Source organism: Armigeres subalbatus, chromosome 2 (genome assembly GCF_024139115.2).
Source record: "Armigeres subalbatus isolate Guangzhou_Male chromosome 2, GZ_Asu_2, whole genome shotgun sequence".
Classification (NCBI taxonomy): domain Eukaryota; kingdom Metazoa; phylum Arthropoda; class Insecta; order Diptera; family Culicidae; genus Armigeres; species Armigeres subalbatus.
This window is the reverse complement of record NC_085140.1, coordinates 291,664,297-291,687,381: the sequence shown is the minus strand read 5'-3', so window position 1 is coordinate 291,687,381 and position 23,085 is coordinate 291,664,297. Positions and strand designations below refer to the sequence as shown.

The 23,085-nt window shown below is 43.5% G+C and overlaps 1 protein-coding gene across 1 annotated transcript in view; it reads left to right on the top strand.

Annotated features, from left to right (window-relative positions):
* Positions 1-7,566: 7,566 nt before the first annotated feature.
* Positions 7,567-23,085, top strand: part of LOC134212406 (uncharacterized) — a 55,054-nt gene continuing 39,535 nt past the window's right edge. The window contains exons 1-3 of the mRNA XM_062690237.1: positions 7,567-7,756; positions 7,872-8,151; positions 8,220-8,420. Of these exons, the coding sequence (XP_062546221.1) occupies positions 7,634-7,756; positions 7,872-8,151; positions 8,220-8,420 (604 nt within the window). The 5' untranslated portion in view covers positions 7,567-7,633. The remainder of the gene's footprint in view (positions 7,757-7,871; positions 8,152-8,219; positions 8,421-23,085) is intronic.

Below are 23,085 nucleotides of genomic sequence, written 5' to 3'. Positions count from 1 at the left end.
ATTTAAACTCCAAGACAATTTGAGATTTTAGAACATCTCATATACCTGTATTTGAGACGTTAATAAAAGACCAATGTTCAGAAGACAAACTTGGGACACCGCGGCTGGCGACATCGTGAAAGCCTTGTTTGATTTGGTGAACAATTTAATTCAAACTCCAAAACAATTTGTAGATCTTTAAAGTGACACGGGAAGCACAAACAATCATCAAATCGTCATCATTTCATCATTGAATGCTTAATTTTTTTTCTACAACAAATATGGTTTTGAAAAAGTATCACTGGCGCGTGCTTACTCGCAATCTACATGCTGATACATTTACAGTTACATCAAACAACTGAATACCGAAATACACCGCTCCAAAATTACGAGGTGGCAATGCTAGAAAGAGACAAAAGATAGGAAAAATAACACGGTGTTTAGTGCCTCCCCGAGTCACCTTAAACATATCATATGCCTGGATATGAGACGTAAGTGAAAGAAAACTAATCGAATGACACAATTGGGTTGATACCGCGGCTGGGGGCATGATGGAAGCCTCGGTTAATTCATTACACCATTTGATTAAAACTCCAGGACAATTTGGATATCTTACAACACCGCATATGTCTTGTTTTGAGACGCAAGTGAAATACAAATCCTCGGAGGACATAATTGAGTTGATACCACGGCTTGGGACATCATGAAGGCTTTGGTTGATTCGATAGACCATTTGATTTAAACTCCAGGACAATTTGGAGTTCTTACAACATCTGATATGCCTGTATTTGAGACGTAAGTGAAAGACTAATACTCATGAGACAAAATTGGGTTGACACCGCGGCTGGGGACATCGTGGAACCCTTGGTTGATTCGATAGACCATTTGATTCAAACTCCAGGACAATTTGAAGATCTTATAACATCTCATATGCCTGGATTTGGAGAGATCTTCCAATACCTTATGTAAGACGCAAGTGAATGTATTTGAAAGTATCCTAACGATCAATAAATTAAGTGAAATACTAGAAATTTTAGCAAAAATTCTTTTTACGTCACATTCGGTCCCCCCAATAAGTGACGTAAAAAGAGGGTTGAGTGTATACCACATCCCAAGACAACCGTGGGTATGCAGAGATATACACGGTCTCTAGTAGCAACGAAAGTCGAAATAACAATACTCCTTTCCTATTTAACCGTAATGACGTGGCCGGCATTGTTATTGACTTAAAATATGTGAGCTTCTGAAACGTGTACATTGAGAATGGATATCAAATCAAATGGTTCTTTGTGAAATTTCACAAGCTCCAGACAATCACTGAGTTGCAACTACGAATTGTGCGGTCATAATGCTCATGCTCATGCTCATGTCCAATTACATTATACCAGCTCGAATGATGGCGTAGTTGACTGCTCCTATCTGATTATTAGGAACAAGGTTTGCCACGGATTAAATCGGTCTGGTTCACGAGAAGTATTTTGCATAGCACATGCTTGGTGACAAGACATGCTGATAACAATCTAAATATTGTCGATGAATAACCTTAATTTGCACCATGAGAACCACCCTCAAGCCAACGGGTGTTATCATGACATAGCAATACAAGTGATTTGTAGCTAATTCCTTTTCTGTACAAAAAGCATAAGTGGTACATGCGTTTAAAAGAATTATGTTTACCTAAATGCAGAAAATTCTAGAATGATTAATTGGCATTGGTTGTGGCATGTACTTGTAAATTATCCTTGTTGACAGATCATTTTTCCACAATAATATTATCAATGAATTTTTAGTCAAATTGCAACAAATTATCACATCCTGTAATCGTATAAAAAATATCTTCTTTCGTTTGAATATTTTCTGTTATTATTTTTTTACAAACGTATCTTCTGGTTGACATCAAGGAAGGAGCACCCAACAGAGCTCTGGTCCCCACAAGTTCCTATCTCACGCTTCCGGGTCTTAGCTGGTAGTGCAACCTGGGCACTGTTCTCCTTCTGACATCAGCTAGAGTGAGAAGGTACGCCTCGAGTGTCTGTTCACCAGGAGGTGCGACTCAAACAGCGTTTGCCTGGTACCCAGCGGCTGATCAACGAAATGCTGTATCGCGTCAGCTATAGGTGGCAGCCCTCGCCAGCGCGATGTAGGTAACGCGATCCCGGTAAGGTAGCTTACTGAAGCCTCTCAAATACCACGAAAAATGGAGATAGAAGAAAAAGAGAACGTTATTTTTGGTAACCGAACCGGGAACGAAATAAGAACTATGATTGGAAACTCGGTACCTGGAATGTCAGGACCCTAAATGAACCTGGACGAGTGAGCCTTCTGGCTCGCAAACTGCAGAAGGTTGGAGTGAACGTGACCGCTATTCAAGAAGTTCGATGGCCCAGATCCGGAGAACGTGAATTCCGAGCCGTGGACCCCACGACCAACACTGCATTCAAGTATAACATCTATCACAGCGGTAACGGAAAAGCAGAGCATGGAGTTGGTTTCGTAGTGATGGGCAAACAGATGAAGCGAGTGATGCAGTGACGGTGCATCGGTGAACAGAATAAATATTAGCGACGATGGACAAGCTGTGGAGTCACCTACACTAGATGAGGTTAAAAAAGCTGTTAAAGAGCTGAAAAACAATAAGACTGCGGGGGAGGACCAGCTCCAGGCTGAACTTCTCAAACATTGCAGAGAGCAGCTTTATGACGTTCTGCACCATATTATGTCGAAAATATGGGAGGACGAGGAATTGCCTGCTAGCTGGTTGGACAGCCTTATTTGCCCTCTCTTTAAGAAAGGGCACAGAATGGAGTGCGCCAATTACCGAGGAATAACCCTCCTTGATTCGGCGTACAAAATTATGTCCCGTATTCTGTTCAACAGATTGAGACCGCTTGAAGAGTCCTTCGTCGGCGAATACCAAGCAGGTTTCCGTGAGGGCCGATCAACGACGGATCAAATGTTTACCCTGAGACAAATCCTTGATAAATTCCGGGAGTACAACTTGCAGACACATCATCTGTTTATTGATTTCAAGGCGGCTTACGATTCAGTGAAACGGAATGAATTATGGCAAATTATGCTTGATCATGGTTTTCCGGCGAAACTGATACGGCTGATTCGTATAACGTTGGACGGATCGAAATCAAGTGTAAGGGTTGCGGATGAAATATCGACGTCATTTGTTACCTTCTTCTTCTTCTTCTTCTTCTTCTTATTGGCATTTTTTGAAGTTTTCGCAGGAAAATGAGAAACTCTCTGTAATTTTCAATTCTGTTGCCACTGAAAATTCTTCAGAACTCAAAGTGGATCTGCAGGCATCATCGTGAAATCTAAAAATCTAAAAATCCAAAAATCCAAAAATCTTAAAATTTAGAAATTCAAAAATCTAGAGATCTAAAAATTAAAAAATCTCGTGATTGAGCATGAGCATGAGCATGATTGACCGCCCACGGTTGCTACTCCGTTATTGCCAGGTCAGCTGTAATTACACAGAGAACCAACAGATGAAGTTTGACTAACATCATCTTCTATGTGTAAGAACTGGTGACCCAAAAATAAGCAATACCAGCGCCGGCCGTGTCCGAATGCAGGTCAATTAAGGAATGGGTAGGAACATGTTGACATGATACTCGCTTTGATAGAAGCCGACGAGTCATCTGCACTTCCACGAGAAATCACTGGGATGTTGGATATATGGGGTAGGTATTGTGGCAGGGTTCGTTTTGGTAAACGGTATGCCGTGTATAACGTGTAGTTTGATCAATTCAAAACATAATCGAACGAACACTTATTATTTTAATTACCGACCGCACTAAGCAGAACAAAATTGTCGATGACCAGCCGATCTCTCTGCTAACCGCACAAAGCAGAACAACATTTTCGATGACCGGCCGATCGTTCTGCTTACTAACGCGAACTGAATCAACACTTTCTTATTAATTTACTCACCTGCACAAAGCAGAACAACATTTCAATGATCGGGCGATCGTTCTGCTAACCGCACAAAGCAGAACAAATTATGTGATGACCGGCCGATCGTTCTGCCTACTAAATAAATGACGACTGTACGTGACCTCTGAATGCTGAACATTTGTTTTTCAAGCAACAAAAAAACATGGTCTACTTTTTTCACTCATTTCCGACAGAAAATTTGCGATTAATAAGCATTGCAATTAATAAAATTTATTCACCTATCGACCGCACAAGCAGATCAAAAGCTTCTGATTTTCGCGAACAATCTGCATATCATATGAAAACGCACTCTGATCTATTTTCTTACCAACCTAATAGGTACTAGCATTTCTACTACTCTTCAAAGAATCAGCTATGTCTAAAATGCATTTTCTACTAACAAAATGGAAAGCGAGGAAGATAGTTGACAAAAGAGATATATTTGAAATAGGCATTGAGAAGCAAGATTTGAAGATAGTCAAAATATAAGCCAAGCAAAGGCCAGAATAAATATAATTGTGATCTAGGGCTGAAAGTCTTGCTAATAAAGACAAAAAAAATTTTTTATTAGTTGGGTAGGGTAATTGGAAACATAGATCTGGATGCACCATACAAAGTGATGTGACCTATGCAACTACTATTCTACTATTTAGTTCCGACATTTCGAATATTGTTTAAATGTTCATCCTACGCGAGGATAAACAATCAATCGCTTGAAGTAAGCGATTGTGTATTTGAGTTTTGAGTCGAGCGCCCGCAACATAATACATTCAAAGCGAGGAAAGTAGAAAAATAATGGGCATGAAATTGGAAATAAGGAGCAAATCACGGCTGTTTAACCATGTTGATAATTATCGGAAAGTCAATTAGCAACCCTTATTGAATCTCAACCTTAAATAAGGATGCACAAAAATATTTCGACGATTTATGTTTATTTTAATATTTATTTTACTTGTCGTTTATATATTTTTGCGTGTTGGTTATAAGTATGTTTGTATTAAGTTTTTAAACATTTATACCCTTTATGCATTCTATTAATGTATTTGTAAAAACCATGAGCAACATTTATTGCCGTTAATATAAAAGAAGAAGTGTGTTGGAAAAACAAAACAACAGCAACAGATACTAAATTAATGATTTCGTGTGTGTTACTTCTACGTGAAGTTAAACGATTTACAATGATATGGAAATGCCAACATCATCCCCCAAACCCGGACGCACACGTTCATGATAGCATCAGAGGCGAAAGCATAGAACTGACAGCTCCGTCAGGACACGGCAGGCATGAAGAACGCTTCTATAGAAGTCGATTTGAAAGCGAGCGGAGGGCAATATTTGTGATGGCACATATCACACGACCTTCCTTCTGCCAAGCTCCCGTATGAAGGGGAGGAAGAATATCAGTGTGGAAGCTGATATATCTCCACTGGCAAAAGGAAGGTGGTTTGACTTGCTCATATGCTATCGCGTGCGGAAGGATTTGCTATCGACGAGTACGCACGTCCAAGTTCGGAAGATGATACCAGCATTTCCATATCATAGCAACAGATAGTTTCTTATCGCTGAAGTATAGCAAGGACTAAAAGAAGCTCTTTTAGAGGAATGCTCCCATCTTTCGCAAAACGAGTCCAGTACCTCCATTCAACTAGACCGCGCTGCAATCTCCACAGATACGAATCCCGACCACAACGGCAAAGTCGTCCTCAGCGTGTCACTTCCAGTCAAGCACGAGACACCAAAATCAGCCCCATAGCTTAGCCAGAAACATACATCCGTAAAGACTGCAACACTTCCTACCAGGGCTGATTAATAATCAATACGATCTAGAATATCCTTATGAAAAATAAGAGGTCCAATACAAAAACTTTTAATTCAGGATACATATTTTTCTAAATAGCATTGATAGAAAAAATAACAAACTACATAGGTATAATGAAAAAATACTTCCGCGAATTAGGGTTTTGCACTTATTCTCCTTGTTTACTTTTTCAAACACCTTCTATGAAACACAATTTAATTTATAAAGTATGTAATCTTCTGAGCGGCGTAAGCCATCTTCCAGCCGAAACTATGAAAACCGCTGATATAGTTGCATGGGAAAAAAATCGATCCGAGAAAAAAAGACGTCTGTCTTCGCGCACAGCACACTACGATCCTCTCGTGATTTAAAAATCCAACAATCTAAAAATGTAAAAATCTAGAAATCAAAAATTTAAAAATCTGAAATTTAAAAGTCTAAAAATTTAAAAATCAAAAATCTAAAAATCTAGAAGCCTAAAAATTTTAAAGTTTTAAAACCTTAATGTTTAAGAATCGAAGAATCTAAATATCTTCCAATCCAAAAAACAAATCTTAAAATCTAAAAATTTAAAATCCAGAAATCTGAAAATCAAAAAATCCAAATATCTAAAAATACAAAATTTCAAAAATCCATTAATCAAAAAAAATCTGAAAATCTAAAAATTTAGATATCTAAAAATCTTTAAATGTTAAAACTTTAAAGCTTAAAAATTTTAAAAATCTAATAATCTTAAAATTCAAAATTTTTTAAAATCTAAAAATCTAAAAACTATGAAATCTAAAAATCTAGAAACCTAAAAATTTTAAAATTTTAAAACTTTAATATCTAAAAATCAAAGAATCTTAATATCTAAGAATTAAAAAAAAAAAATATCCTAAAATCTAAAAATTCAAAAATCTGAAAAGCTAAAAGTTAAAAAATCTAAAATTTAAAAATCTAGAATCTGAAATCAGAATCTTAAAATCTATTCATTATGAAAATGTCAAAATCCTGAAAACTAAGAAACTGAGCATTCCAAAACACAAGAGTTTCGTTAATTAGATGAAAAATCATTTGTTTGTAATTATATTGTATATTAATTATATAATTTTTTGAAACTAAATAAATTATAGCATTTCTCAAAAATGTTTTTTAGTTTGAAATACCTGTACACTCGTTCACACCTGTGTACACCCCTACCTAGCTACCGAAAGCGAGGTTCCTGGTGGCTGGTTTTTACGTAATTTTTGTCATTACATCAAACATATTACGTCGCAAATTGATTACATCGCTTTATTTTGAGAACTAATTGCCACACATAACAGATGTAATAATACATGTGATTTACGACGGCGATGATGTGCATCGAATCCGATGTAATATTTCTTTTTATTTTTGCTGTGGCTTGAAAATCCTTGCAGCACAACTCGGACATATTTGGTTGCCGGAACATAAATGTAACCAAATTTAATGGCATATAGACAACAGAAACCTCTGTACCACATGTGTGTTGCTCGGGAAAGGTTGGACATGCCTGCATTACACCTTAACGTACGTGAATTGAAAAAAAACTTAGACAGGGTTGTTGTGTCACCTTGACTCAACACCGCCCTTATATCCTTATCATTTCAGTTCATGCATATTAGAACATAATGATTTCCCTTTCACACAACCTTTAGGTTCAATGGTCTGCATGATTTACAACCGATTCATTATCATTAACTGATAACATAAAAATATTTATGATTCGACAATCATTTCACATCGTAAGTGCTCTAGACGATGGAAATTCATATAAATAATTGCCATTCGATTCTGATGAGATGTACTCGTGATTTAACCGTCGAACTACACTATCTTGATGTTGTGCCGCGATAAAATGTCTGCGAAAAATATGGATCATCAAACATCGCACATTATAGGATAATGATGATTCGTGAAAAAATAGTGCAAAAGTTTTGGGATGTTCTCCACTTTCTGTGTTACGATCCAAAACGGCTGGTGAGAATCATCGTGCTCAGCATTTGCAGTGTTGTTGTGATATTTCAGGTTAGTGAAACCGGAAAACTTGAGTAAAATGGGTGTTTCAAAGGAAGTACTTCTCACAGTGTTATTTATTTAAAATTGCCTTAATACCACAAATATAATGTTTCGATAAATACAGCTCACGGAATGCTTCCACAAGTTGATCAATCCACCCATATCGACCCATTCGAAGTTCGACTTGAACGAGTCGATGTCCTATCCGGCGATCACATTCTGCCGGAATCCCCCGTACAAAGCCGATGTGATGAAACAATACAATCTAACGCAGCATCCCAAGTATGCGAATGCCTTCAGCAATTTCGATTTTAGTCAAGCGACGCTTGACGACCTGTTTCGGGACGCAACGTACAATGAGAGTGAATTTTTCATGCAATATGGACTGAACGAATTGAAGGAGAGTGAGTGTTGAAATAGAAGTGAATAATCAGGTTAGGATGAGTGAATTAATTATGTCTGATAATTTTAGATGTCGAAGTGATCAGTAGTATGCACCTAGATATGGGCCAGTGTTTTACATTGAATCCACTAACAACTACGACCCATTCGTGGAAGGACTATGGCTATTCGGTTCTATTGCAGCATGACATCAAGGATGAGACGTACTACTTGGGCGAAGAATTGCCCGGCTGGCACGTGTTCATCCACGACCCGACGGAAGGATTCGCAGGTAGTGTTTTCTTCGTAAGTTATGAATGGTGGAAACGAAAGAGCAAGGGGTCGTACACTAATTATGCCAGCATTTTTTCAGGATTATTCGAGCCCAAGAAAGTTTAAATTGCCAAAGGTTCTCCGTTTGTAATTCCAAAAGATGTCCGTCCTGTTCTTTGGTGTTCCTAACGGATTTATTCCTTCTATGCCTCTTCTCTGAACCAAACTCTTTTGGATTATTATCAATTTTTGCTAATGTAACCACGTACATGTTGATAAGAACATTATTCAGAGCTTTATAATCATTTAAAAGAGTTTTATCTCATTTAATTCCACCATACTTGATGGTAACTTCACAGTAACTTCCAAAATACGTATTTCAATCTTAACAGAAACCTAACTTGTCTTTAAGATCTCGTACTTGACTCGACTAAGTCTTACACCGACTTTTTGACTTTTGAAATCTCGATATTCTACGTTGTCAAAAGTGCATGATTTTTGAATAATTTTGAATAATTCCTGTTCCTTCTAAACTCCATCCAGTTTCCTCAATGGCCGCCAGCTTGCCTGTCTAAAATTGGAAATTATTTTATTGGATATTTGTTGCAATGTTTCATTATTAAAAAATCTATGAAGTTCATTAGTACCATACCACGGAGGCAACTTCAGAATAATTTTCAAAGTTTTATTTTGAATCATTTTTTCTGGTATTGCAGCAACTAGCCCATATTGGAACAGCATATAACATGGCAGGTCTAAAAATTTGTTTTTAAATCAAAAAATTGTTCTTAGGACAAAGTCTTGATTTTCTGTTTATAAGTGGATATAGACACTTAATTTATATTATTTCTTTCATTTGGCGTGAATGCATTCAATGTGATTTTCAAAAGTTAATCATTGATCTAGCAGAAATCCTATATTTCATTGGACCAATTAATTGGAACCCTATCCATAGTGACGAAATATCTGCTAGAAAGTGTCAAATAAGAAGTTCTAGGCTTATCTGGGAAAATTATAAGCTGAGTTTTGGAAGCATTTGGGGAAATTTTCCATTTTTGCAAGTAAGTGGAGAAAATATCCAAACTTTTTTGCAATCAAATTGCTACAAATGACACGAAGGCTTCGCCCTTTGGCTGAGAGGCCCGTGTCATCTACAAACAAAAATTTTTGACATCCAGGTGGTAAATCAGGTGAGTCAGAAGTAAAAATGTTATACAATATGGGCCCCAGTATGCTGCCTTGGGGGAACATCAGCTCTTACAGGTAATCTATCAGATTTAGAATCTAATAAATAATTTTGGATCAGTTTAATAATGTACAGAGGAAAATTAAAATTAATCAATTTTATAATCAAACCTTCATGCAAAACACTGTCAAATGCTTTCTTCATATCAAGAAGAGCAACTTGTTACGATTAGTATTGTTCATCGAAATTATGTTCGTTACGACTAAAGTAAAAAGATCAAAATAAGTAAATCAAAGTAAAAGCACCCTGCACGCCTACACCAGAAAACATCTATACTTACTTGATACTTGATGGGCTACAGCTCTTCGATGAACCTACGTCGAATGGAGTATTTTTCTCCACTGTACTCAATCCTGGGCCAATCGCTTCCAGTTGCCCTGAACATTGAGCGCCCTCAGGTCCTCTTCAATTGCAAAAAGCCATCGTGTACATGGCCTTCCACGAAGCCTGCGGCCTCTTCCGGGTTCTCTACTAAATATTATCTTCGCTTGACGTTCTTCCGGCACACTGGACGGAAGAAAAAAAGTACCCTGCGTTGAGTATTTTTAAACTTAGTTTTGGGTTATTTTTTCTCTACTCTTTCATACACTCTTTCTTCTGTTGTCAAAACTAAAATAGCCAAACAATCCAACGACGCCAGCTCAATACGAGAAGCCAATTTTGAGTTTTATTACCTGAGGTCGAAATTGAGTGAATTAAACTTACATTTGGATAAATAAATTTTCCGTTGGGTACTTTTTTAACATGCACTCAGCGAAGTGGACTATCGAAATTCATAACTGGCGCCTTATGAATCTTCGACTGATTATTTCACCAACAGTGCTTTTATACGCAGTTACCTTCCCAAGTATTCAAGCGTCGATGGGCGTGTGGTCTACATACCGGCCTCCCGACCCCGACGTCCATGGTTCGAACCCAGTCTGCCGCATTTTGCTTCTTTTTTAAATGAAAATCATCATTCATAAGGCAACATATTGAAATTCATACCGATTCCTTGTGGCAAATTTTCATAAGGCGTTTGATTGAAAATCATACGTCCATTTTCCTCAGTGTGGGAGTAAAGGCAAACTACTTCGACCCTACTTACTCAATTTTGGCTCCCCGTACGGATGTTTGAGGTTGGGTGAATTAAACTCACTATTGGGTAGTTTACTTCTTCCGTGTGTAGTCTACCGTGTTGTATAAGTTTAATAATATCCAGCCCTTTATAGACCTGGTACAACTCGTGATTCATGCGATGCCGCCAGATACCGTTCTCCTGTTTGCCGCCGAGTATTGTCCGCAGCACCTTACGTTCAAACACCTGAAAGCTCTCCGATCAGCCTCCTTTAACGTCCATGTTTCACGACCGTGTAAAGCTACCGGAAGAATCAGAGAGTATATACGCAATACGCCTTTTCACCCTGCGGGTAACATTATCGCACGTCGCTAATGCTCCAAGATACACAAATTCTTCTACCACTTCAAACTTTTCACCATACAGCACCGTTTCGCTACCACCACTACTAATGAACCCATATAGATTTCCAGCGACCATGTACTTCATTTTACTGGTATTGCTCGTAATCCAATCCAATCCTCGTTGTTTCCCTCTTAAAAGCCGCAAAAGCCTGTTCCATGGCACGGCGATCAATCCCGATAATATCGATATCGTCCGCGAATCCCAGGAGCATATGCGATCTTCTGATAATGTTACCGCTTCTTTGCACACCAGCTTTCCTTATCGCTCCATCGAGCGCTATATTGAACAGCAGATTCGAGAGTGTATCACCCTGCTTCCATCCATCTAAGGCAGTGGTTCTCAACCTGGGGTACATGTACCCCTGGGGGTACCTTCGCCGGGCCCAGGGGGTACCTCGGACAAAAATGCACAATGGCGGATATATTACAATTTTAATCAAAAATATTGATCAAGTTTTGAAGTATGTATATTTTAGTTATTTCAAGTAGATCCGAAACCTCTTTTCAAGTGGTTCGGAAGCCTCCATTCAAGAAGCCCGAAAACCTCCTCTCAATAGGCCTGGATGCCTTCTTTCAAAAGGCCCGGAAACCTTTTGTCAAGAGGCTTCGGAAACCTTAATTCTAAAAGGTGGGAATCCTCCTTTCAAGAGGTCCGGAAGCCTCCTTTAAAAAGGCCCGGAAGCCCTCTTTCAAGAGGCCCGGAAGACTCCTTTCAAGATGCCCGGAAGCCTCCTTTCAAGAGGCCCGGAAGCCTCCTTTCAAGAGGCCCGGAAGCCTCCTTTCAAGAGGCCCGGAAGCCTCCTTTCAAGAGGCCCGGAAGCCTCCTTTCAAGAGGCCCGGAAGCCTCCTTTCAAGAGGCCCGGAAGCCTCCTTTTAAGAGGCCCGGAAGCCTCCTCTCAAGAGTCCCGGAAGCCTCCTTTCAAGAGGCCCGGAAGCCTCCTTTCAAGAGGCCCGGAAGCCTCCTTTCAAGAGGCCCGGAAGCCTCCTTTCAAGAGGCCCGGAAGCCTCCTTTCAAGAGGCCCGGAAGCCTCCTTTCAAGAGGCCCGGAAGCCTCCTTTCAAGAGGCCCGGAAGCCTCCTTTCAAGTGGCCCAGAAGCCTCCTTTCAAGAGGCCCGGAAGCCTCCTTTCAAGAGGCCCGGAAGCCTCCTTTCAAGAGGCCCGGAAGCCTCCTTTCAAGAGGCCCGGAAGCCTCCTTTCAAGAGGCCCGGAAGCCTCCTTTCAAGAGGCCCGGAAGCCTCCTTTCAAGAGGCCCGGAAGCCTCCTTTCAAGAGGCCCGGAAGCCTCCTTTCAAGAGGCCAGGCCTCCTTTCAAGAGGCCCGGAAGCCTCCGTTCAAGAGGCCCGGAAGCCTTCTTTCAAGAGGCCCAGAAACCTCCTTTCAAGAGGCCCGGAAGCCTCCTTTCAAGAGGCCCGGAAAGCCGCCTTTCAAGAGGCCCGGAAGCCTCCTTTCAAGAGGCCCGGAAGCCTCCTTTCAAGAGGCCCGGAAGCCTCCTTTCAATACGCTCGGAAGCCTTTTTCTCAAGAGGCCCGGAAGTCTCCTTCCAAGAGGCCCGGAAGCCTCTTTTCAAGAGGCCCGGAAGCCTCCTTTCAGGAGGCCCGGAAGCTTCCATTCAAGAGGCCCGGAAGCTTCCATTCAAGAGGCCAGGAAGCCTCCTTTCAAGAGGCTCGGAAGCCTCCTTTCAAGAGGCTCGGAAGCCTCCTTTCAAGAGGCTCGGAAGCCTCCTTTCAAGATGCTCGGAAGCCTCCTTTCAAGAGCCGCGGCGGCCTCCTTTCAAGAGGCCCGGAATCCTCCTTTCAAGAGGCCCGGAAGCCTCCTTTCAAGAGGCCCGGAAGCCTCCTTTCAAGAGGCCCGGAAGCCTCCTATCAAGAGGCCCTGCAGCCTCCTTTCCAGAGGCCCAGAAGCCTCCTTTCAAGAGGCCAGGAAGCCTCCTTTCAAGAGGCCAGAAGCCTCCTTTCAAGCGGCTCGGAAGCCTCCTTTCAAGAGGCCCGGAAGCCTCCTTTCAAGAGGCCCGGAAGCCTCCTTTCAAGAGGCCCAGAGCCTCCTTTCAAGAGGCCCGGAAGCCTCCTTTCAAGAGGCCCGGAAGCCTCCTTTCAAGAGGCCCGGAAGCCTACTTTCAAGAGGCCCAGGCCTCCTTTCAAGAGGCCCGAAGCCTCCTTTCAAGAGGCCCGGAAGCCTCCTTTCAAGAGGCCCGGAAGCCTCCTTTCAAGAGGCCAGGAAGCCTCCTTTCAAGAGGCCCGAAGCCTCCTTTCAAGAGGCCCGGAAGCCTCCTTTCAAGAGGCCAGAAGCCTCCTTTCAAGAGGCCCGGAAGCCTCCTTTCAAGAGGCCCGGAAGCCTCCTTTCAAGAGGCCCGGAAGCCTCCTTTCAAGAGGCCCGGAAGCCTCCTTTCAAGAGGCCCGGAAGCCTCCTTTCAAGAGGCCCGGAAGCCTCCTTTCAAGAGGCCCGGAAGCCTCCTTTCAAGAGGCCCAGAGGCCTCCTTTCAAGAGGCCCGGAAGCCTCCTTTCAAGAGGCCTGGAAGCCTCCTTTCAAGAGGCCCGGAAGCCTCCTTTCAAGAGGCCCGGAAGCCTCCTTTCAAGAGGCTTGGAAGCGTACTTTCAAGACGTTCAGAAACCTCCTTTCAAGAGGCCCGGAAGCCTCCTTTCAAGTGGCCCGGAAGCCGTTTTTCAAAAGGCCCGGAAGCCTCCTTTCAAGAGGCCAGAAGCCTCCTTTCAAGAGGCCCGGAAGCCTCCTTTCAAGAGGCCCGGAAGCCTCCTTTCAAGAGGCCCGGAAGCCTCCTTTCAAGAGGCCCGGAAGCCTCCTTTCAAGAGGCCCGGAAGCCTCCTTTCAAGAGGCCCGGAAGCCTCCTTTCAAGAGGCCCGAAGCCTCCTTTCAAGAGGCCCGGAAGCCTCCTTTCAAGAGGCCCAGGCCTCCTTTCAAGAGGCCAGAAGCCTCCTTTCAAGAGGCCAGAGCCTCCTTTCAAGAGGCCCAGGCCTCCTTTCAAGAGGCCCGAAGCCTCCTTTCAAGAGGCCCGGAAGCCTCCTTTCAAGAGGCCCGGAAGCCTCCTTTCAAGAGGCCCGGAAGCCTCCTTTCAAGAGGCCCGAAGCCTCCTTTCAAGAGGCCCAGGAAGCCTCCTTTCAAGAGGCCCAGGCCTCCTTTCAAGAGGCCCGGAAGCCTCCTTTCAAGAGGCCAGAAGCCTCCTTTCAAGAGGCCCGGAAGCCTCCTTTCAAGAGGCCCGGAAGCCTCCTTTCAAGAGGCCCGAAGCCTCCTTTCAAGAGGCCCGAAGCCTCCTTTCAAGCGGACCGGAAGCCTCCTTTCAAGGGGCCCGGAAGCCACCTTCCAAGAGGCCCGGAAACCGCCTTTCAAGAGGCACGAGAGCCTCCTTTCAAGAGGCCCGGAAGCCTCCTTTCAAGAGGCCCGGAAGCCTCCTTTCAAGAGGCCCGGAAGCCTCCTTTCAAGAGGCCCGGAAGCCTCCTTTCAAGAGGCCCGGAAGCCTCCTTTCAAGAGGCCCGGAAGCCATCTTCCAAGAGGCCCGGAAGCCTCCTTCCAAGAGGCCCGGAAGCCTCCTTCCAAGAGGCCCGGAAGCCATCTTCCAAGAGGCCCGGAAGCCTCCTTTCAAGAGGCCCGGAAGCCTCCTTTCAAGAGGCCCGGAAGCCTCCTTTCAAGAGGCCCGGAAGCCTCCTTTCAAGAGGCCCGGAAGCCTCCTTTCAAGAGGCCCGGAAGCCTCTTTTCAAGAGGCCCGGAAGCCTCCTTTCAAGAGGCCCGGAAGCCTCCTTCCAAGAAGCCCGGAAGCCTCCTTTCAAGAGGCCCGGAAGCCTCCTTTCAAGAGGCCCGGAAGCCTCCTTTCAAGAGGCCCGGAAGCCTCCTTTCAAGAGGCCCGAAGGCTCCTTTCAAGAGGCCGGAAGCCTCCTTTCAAGAGGCCCGGAAGCCTCCTTTCAAGAGGCCCGGAAGCCTCCTTTCAAGAGGCCCGGAAGCCTCCTCTCAAGAGGCCCGGAAGCCTCCTTTCAAGAGGCCCGGAAGCCTCCTTTCAAGAGGCCCGGAAGCCTCCTCTCAAGAGGCCCGGAAGCCTCCTTTCAAGAGGCCCGGAAGCCTCCTTTCAAGAGGCCCGGAAGCCTCCTTTCAAGAGGCCCGGAAGCCTCCTTTCAAGAGGCCCGGAAGCCTCCTTTCAAGAGGCCCGGAAGCCTCCTTTCAAGAGGCCCGGAAGCCTCCTTTCAAGAGGCCCGGAAGCCTCCTTTCAAGAGGTCTGGAAGAATCCTTTTAAGAGGCCTGGAAGCCTCCTTTTAAGAGGCCCAGAAGCCTCCTTTCAAGAGGCCCGGAAGCATCCTTTCAAGAGGCCCGGAAGCCTCTCTTCAAGAGGCCCGGAAGCCTCCTTTCAAGAGGTACCTGGCCGGGGTTCAGCTTCCCAGCCCCACTACCCTTGTTCGGGGTAGTAACCCTTCGCGTTTTGGAGCGGCCCCCAGGGAGCTCATCCCCTGGAGATTGTCTCCCCGTTTTTGTGTCTGCTCCATTGGAGCAGTCACCCCCGACGTGCCCGCAAATACTTGAGCCTCAGTCTGGGTAGACTTTGGCACCACCGTCTTCGCTGGCACGCCCTCGGTCGATTCGACCTTGCCCGAGTCCGCGAATCCTTGGGCCTCAGACTTGGTAGACCTCGACTCCACGGATTTCACGGGTTTACATTAGGCCGTCCCGACCGCCCTCTCCAGCTTGGCGTCCAGCATCGACTTTCGAAGTTTCAGCAAGCTCCTCTTGAGTTCCTTACTGATATTATGCTTCGATGACGCAAAGTCGATGATGGCGTTCAGCTATTCCGTCGCCACCTCGAAGGCCGAAAGCCCATCGTGTTTGCGGTTCATCGCTTTCACAAGCCATGGGCCGTCTATAACCTCTACCGGTGGAGCATGGGAGATGGTTAAGTGACTCACGCTGGCGCTGCGCACTGAGCTGCCGACTATTGCATCTGGCCTCCTAGGCGGAGACCTGAACAACCAAACCTCTAGCGAAGGGGTTGTCGCCTACACTACTACCACTAGTTGAAGAATTGACTTGGTTTTCCATTTTGGTCCCACGAGTTGCTCGGGAAAAGAGGCCCACCACGCCAGAGCCCAGCAGGACGCGGTAAGGGACAATTACTGTGGAGGGTGCCCAGGTACCCCACAGGCTCCGTTAAAGGCCTAGCACATTATTTTACCCCCCCTGGCCATGCATCCCCTCGGCACGGGTCACTTAACGCCTTGGGATTAGGGGTTAGGGACGATGGTCCCCTTGGTCGCACCCACTCACTCTAGCTGATGTCAGAAGGAAAACAGTGCCCAGGCTGCACTACCAGCTAAGTACACAACCCTTAGCTGGCGGTCAATTGTCATCGGAAGACCCGTAGAAGCGTGAGATTGGAACTTGTGAGGACCAGAGCTGTGTAGGTCGCTCCTTCCCAGATGTCAACTCACCATTTCGCAGCCCTGTGTGTATGTATGTGCGCAAAAAGTCTAGCCCACTTTTTAGGCACTTAACCTTACCCGATTTGCTCGCAACAAGTTGTATTCGACGCAGAATTCCGTCCCATTGTTTTCTATCGAAAATTGGCCGGATCGGACTATGGGCTCAGAAGTTTTGATCAAAATACTTTTTTTAGACAACAACAAGTGGAAATGTCTAGCCCACTTTTCAGGCACTTAACCTTAACCGATTTGCTTGCAACAATTTGCATTCGACGCAGAATCTTGTTCCATTATTTCCTATTGAAAATTGACCGGTTCGAAGAAGTTATATTCAAAATAGCCGCGTAGTCGATAGCAGTTCTATTCTGCTGTCAGGTTTTATTTACATGAACATTAAAAAATGTGTGTGAATTCGTAGCTATTGAAGTCAAATGTCATCGACAAATACAGATTGAAAATTGTCTCAAGTCCTGATAAAGCTTGTAGTCGGAATAGGCTCTCAAAATAGCTTTAGTTACATTCTCAATATTTCGAAAATACCGTGATTTCTGAACATGTGTAATATGAATAGTTCACTATTTTTGGTTTTAATTCTTTCGAAAATAGACGCATTCAGGCTTTTGATTGATTATTTGTTTACAATTTAACTTCAAAAAAAAAAAATTCTTTGCAATGAAACTGCCATAGCATCATTTCATGAACGAATATGACTCGATTTTTAGCAAGGATAAATTTTATCTGCCCCTGATTTCATCTTGATATGGTTTCTCCACGATCCAATTTTGACACATATTTGAAAGTCTATATTATAGTAAAAACCATTAATTGCTTTATATTTGTTCTAATTGATCTCTCTATAGAATTTTTCTCGACACATTTTATAATGAGCGAGAAAGGCATCATCACCGCCAGGTGGATAAATCTGTTTTTTTTTTCAAGAATTTTCGTTAATTTCGAAACGGGTTTCGAACTGGGATCCAAGATCCAACTTCGAGACATTGTTCTTGAAGTTGGTATTTCTCAGAATAGCAAAACGGTTTTTAATTTAATTTTGTAAATCTCGCCAAATAACTTTCAACGCGGGATTGCAAGTTTTTTGGTATTGCCTTCGCCTCACATTTTTAAGACGGATCAGAAGCTAAAGATCGTCGTCAATAATAATGGAGTTGAATTTGATTTCACATTTAGGAATTGCAATGTCACTGACTTCGGCAATTAAATTTGTCAAAGATACGAGAGCATTATCAATATCGCTTTTGGTATCGGGAGGAATATCAACATCAAAACTCCTATCGATATACGTTTTATATAAATCCCAATCAGCTTAATGATAATTAAAAGTAAACCTGATTGGATTGTTAATGGCTTCTTGTGAGATTTCAAACGTCATAGGAAGGTGATCAGAGTCAAAGTCAGTAAGAGTTACCAATTGGCAACACAGGACTTGAATCCGTTAAAACTAAATCAATTGTAGAAGGATTTTGACTGGGAGAAAAACAAGTTGGTCCATTGGGATATTGAATAGTATAAAATCCCGCATACTATAAAAGATGTTTGCAATCGCCAAAGGATCCCGGCAAAGCGCGACAGTCATCCTTCTTTGCAATCTGAAATAAAACCTTGATCATCTGAAGGTTACTCAAAATCTGATTCCAAAAACCCGGTAACAGATACCACAATTGGCAAAGTCCTTTGTTTTTTCGCATGAATCGAATCACCCAGGTGAGGTAGATTCTATTTGCCCAATTTCGTCATGAATCAAATCGAATTGATTGCTCAGTTTGATAGAGTTCCAGTTTGAAGAGTTATTTTCAATGTTAGAGTTAGAAGGAACATCTAAAGTTTCATGCTTTCTTCTACTTTTCCGTGCTTTGGCAGGGCGGTCTTGAAGCCTTGTTGCTTTGAAGGCAGTGGAAAATTCAGAGATTCCCCCTTCCTCTTGTTTTTGTTAATACTCATTACTGAGCTTGGAGACGTGACCTTCTAAGAGGTTATTTCCCAGAACGGTGTCCTTGCAGGATTACTAACGCTAGTCGGAATTTTACTTCCGCAAACGAGTTCAAGGTAAAACGAAGGCACGGGTAGTATTAAAAACTTCCTTCAGCAAAAAGAACTGAAAACCGCACAGTACAAGAGCACAATGCGGTCTGATTACTATATTTTCATATTTTCCACTGAAATCGTCTTTGCTCGAACTATTGAAAAGTTCAATTTTTGGAAAAACACCCTCCTGGAATTCACAGAGGCAGCAAAGGACACCCCAATGATGGTGCCTACGGGTGTCATATGTTTGGCTAGGCCAGGAGTTTTGAGAAAAAAGTGTTTGAATATTTGCTAATTTTCCTCATATTTTCCACTGAAATCGTCTTTGCTCGAACTATTGAAAAGTTCAATTTTTGGAAAAACACCCTCCTGGAATTCACAGAGGCAGCAAAGGACACCCCAATGATGGTGCCTACGGGTGTCATATGTTTGGCTAGGCCAGGAGTTTTGAGAAAAAATTGTTTGAATATTTGCTAATTTTCCTCATATTTTCCACTGAAATCGTCTTTGCTCGAACTATTGAAAAGTTCAATTTTTGGAAAAACACCCTCCTGGAATTCACAGAGGCAGCAAAGGACACCCCAATGATGGTGCCTACGGGTGTCATATGTTTGGCTAGGCCAGGAGTTTTGAGAAAAAAGTGTTTGAATATTTGCTAATTTTCCTCATATTTTCCACTGAAATCGTCTTTGCTCGAACTATTGAAAAGTTCAATTTTGGAAAAACACCCTCCTGGAATTCACAGAGGCAGCAAAGGACACCCCAATGATGGTGCCTACGGGTGTCATATGTTTGGCTAGGCAAGGGGTTTTGAGAAAGAAGTGCTTGAATAGTTGTTTCATTGCTGTATTTTATTCAGCAAATTTCCTGCATTGGTCCATATGAATAATGGGTCCTCTTTCAAAGAAAACAAGGGTTAACTTTTCTAACTTTAACTTTCTTCTTTTCAATTGATTGGTGGTCATATTCGCTAGTTCTAGCGGACAATGAACAATCGGCAATACTAGCGCGACATTAGCACAATGTAAACAGGAATTTTCACTTGCTAATAACCGTTTACATTATGTTTATTTCACAATAATTTTATCGGATAGTGCATTGTCCGATATGATTAGCGAATATGAAAACAAGCCATTGCATTGTTTCATGCTGCTGTTTGTACATATTTTTTGTTGGTGGCTGGATGCTGCCAGCGGTGGGTGGTATAGTTTTCATTCAGCGGCACAATTTGATAGCAAGATGCCCTATCAGCAACTTCGCTTGCTTGGGCTTTCGAGCAATCTTGCTCGATGGATCGAGCAGCAATGGGTCATCAAGCAATCTTGCTCGATGGGTCGAGCAGCCTTGCTCGCGCATTTAATCTGGATAATATGATCTGCATATATGTGAACTGAGAAGAAATGAAATAGGCAATCGACGAATGTGAATGATGTTCGTGTGACTGAATCTATCAAGTGTAAGAATGAGTTTGTGAAGCATAACAGAAAGAGGAAGAGAGATAGCAAGTATTTTGAGCTGGGATGCATTGCAGAAAGAAGATCGTGAGAATTCCTCAGTCTATTGACGAATCTTTGTGCGAGTAGACGCTTGTGTGTGCAGTGTCTGGTTGAAAAATTGTATGTATACGACAATAGTGTTTGTTGATTATTGCTGCTGATGCTTCCGGAAATTGTTGCTCGAATTGCGCCGCATTCAAGTTTTTTATAAATTGGGCAGAGCATGGAGAACACTTCGCCCCAAATGTTCCGACGTCCATCACATAGGTTTCAGTTGCCCGGATCTCGTCGGAAGAGGAAGCTTTGGAACTTTCTGTCTGCCCTTCTTATACGGAACTGGTGGTACATCTCCTGGATGTCCCCGCCAAACGCCACGCGTCTTTCCCGAAACTTGCTGATTACGGTCTGCAAAGGCACCAGCTGATCAGGGCCGGTTAAGGTCACTCCTGAAGGAATCCAATTTTCAAAGTACTCGCGTTTTCAAGGGCACACCATTCGTTACGGAAGCTACGCACAACTGTCATTTTAATTTTTCAGCTTTGCTGCGTCGCAGCATGCGTGAAAAAATAAAAATGACAGTTGTGCGTTGCTTCCGTATCGAATTGGTGTGCCCTTGAAATCGCGAGTACTTTGAAAATTGGATTCCGTCAGGATAGTGACCTTAAGAGCTCCGAGTTTAGTGATATCCCATTGACAGATGCTCTCGCGTCCCACACGAGACGAATCTTCCCTGGTTTTCGAGGGTTGATAACAACGTTCAGAGGAATATACCAGACATTTCCCTTCGCCATATCTGCCAGTTCGTCGACGGTAGCTTTATGCGCATAGCCTTTTATCAGGATCTCAGTTATTAACTGATGAACCTTCGAACCAAGCTCCGGATCTCGCTCCAGCTTTCTCTCTAACGCTTTCAATCGTGAGACAGCCATTGGGTAGCTATCTGGGAATCTCTGCTCATCTCGTCGCCACAGTAATCCGGTTTCGTACCGGTCTCCAATTCGCTTTCTTCTTGTCTGCATGATGTTCCGAGCCCGCGCATCTTCGTTTGATTCTGCTACAGAGGCTACCGAGGGATCGTCCAACAAAAACTGAGAATGCATGACCTCGTGTAGCTCCTGGTTGGTCATTGGTTACAACGAGTGAAAGTTGACTCTTACTCGCCAGGCTCGGCTCGCCAGGTGGTCCAACTCGTGATTCGAGTGGAGCAAACACATTTAGTTTATCCAGTCCAAGGATGATTCTAGGCTCTTCAATCTCGTAGCTCGCTACGAGAATATTGTCGAGATGTGGGTATCGGTCAGCTAATTTTTTATACTGGAGACTCTGTTTTGGGAGTTTTAGTTCGGCAACAGTGCGAACGTCTTTCAACGGCAACTTTTCATCCGATTCACGCGCTGAAATCATAAGGTTGACTCTTTTGGGCGTAGTTTCGAATCTCTTCACATTGCCTGTCCATGTTACTACCAGCGGTTCCGCGCGCCCTCGGGCATCCAACTCTCTAGCTACGGCATCTTCAACCAGAGTAGATGACGAACCTTCATTCAAGAATGCCAGAATATCCAGTGCATGGTCCCCGAAATATAGAGTTACGGGCACCATCCGAAAGATCACTCCGCGGTTCAGTGCGCCGTGCGCGTTGCACGCAATGTCCATAAGCTGCACGGATCCCTCAGCATGATGCAATAGAGGGTGATGACCACCTTAATATCCATTGATATTGCAGCGAATCCTGAAGGTACAACGACTCTTCCCGTGGTTGTTCAAACACAGGGCACAGAGTCGTTCATAAAATTGGTGAATAATCTCAAAGGAGATCCTATCTTGCACCGTTTGAAACGGACCCAGTCCATTTTGTAATTCGACGGTAGTTTCTCCACCAATTCCTTGGCAAGCATTGGGTTATTAAGGTGATCCGCTAGCTTAGCCGCCTCCAAGTGATCGCACAACTGCTTCACTGTTATTCCAAATTGCATGAAGGTTTCCAAGCGGTCGGCCCATGGCGCTTGTGCATTCCGCACTTTCGTGAGAAGGGTCTTCAGCAGTTTCTCTGGTCTGCCAAATATACGACGAAGGTCGTTGATGACATCCGGTATCAACTCCGGAAAGACTAAACGGCTCCGGACAGCTTCGAGAGCATCTCCTTGAAGACAATCTTGAGTCGTTTCAGATTATCTAAACCGCAGGCCTTAGTGGTATATTCAAAGCAACTTATGAACATTGACCACTTCTCTGCTTCACCCTTGAAGACAGGTAGGTTTTTCGATACGGCTTGGCGAGCTGCCAATTGTTCCTGGGATAATTTCACTGTATGCCGTTGTGGCCGATCTTGCGGTGGTGGTATAATTTCCCCCGGCCCATTCATCCTCCCATTCCGCACGATTCTTCCGAGTAGTTCACGGTCTTCGGAAGTACATCCGAAATCTTCTCCTGCGGGGTATTTTGAATTACCTTTTTCCTCAGGTGCATCATCCTTTTTGATTTCACCGTAGTCTTCACTATCCGCTATCGAGCAGGATAGTTTGGATTTCGCTCCATTTCTACCTTGATCCTGCTGCTTCAGCCAGAACTGGACCTTCTTATCGAACGATAATTCGTTGTCGTTCTTCAGCTTCTCCCCTCCAATAGCACCTTCTGTTTTTTCGGAAATACTCTTCGCAATTGCTTTCTTCGCATCTTGAAAATGCTCGTGCAGCTTCTTACGTTCGCTAGCAAATCTAGCTTCTTCTTTCAACTGCCTTTCCAACATCTCCCGTTCCGTACCTCCTTCAATTGACTATCTTGCTGCATCTGCTTTTCATGAAATTCTTTCTCCTTTCGACAACGTTTTTCTTGAAGGACACGCTCCATATCGAGAAGCTTTTCTCGAATGATCATCTCCTCCTCTAAGGCTTTTTCCATAGCACGTTGTTCGGCTTCTAACTTACGCAGTTCTTCGTTCAGACCTGCTGTTCCCTCAGGGATGGAGGGTTGGATCGATCCTTTTCACTCTTGGACTTCGAGCTCCCTTCTTGCTTGAACTCCTCTTTGT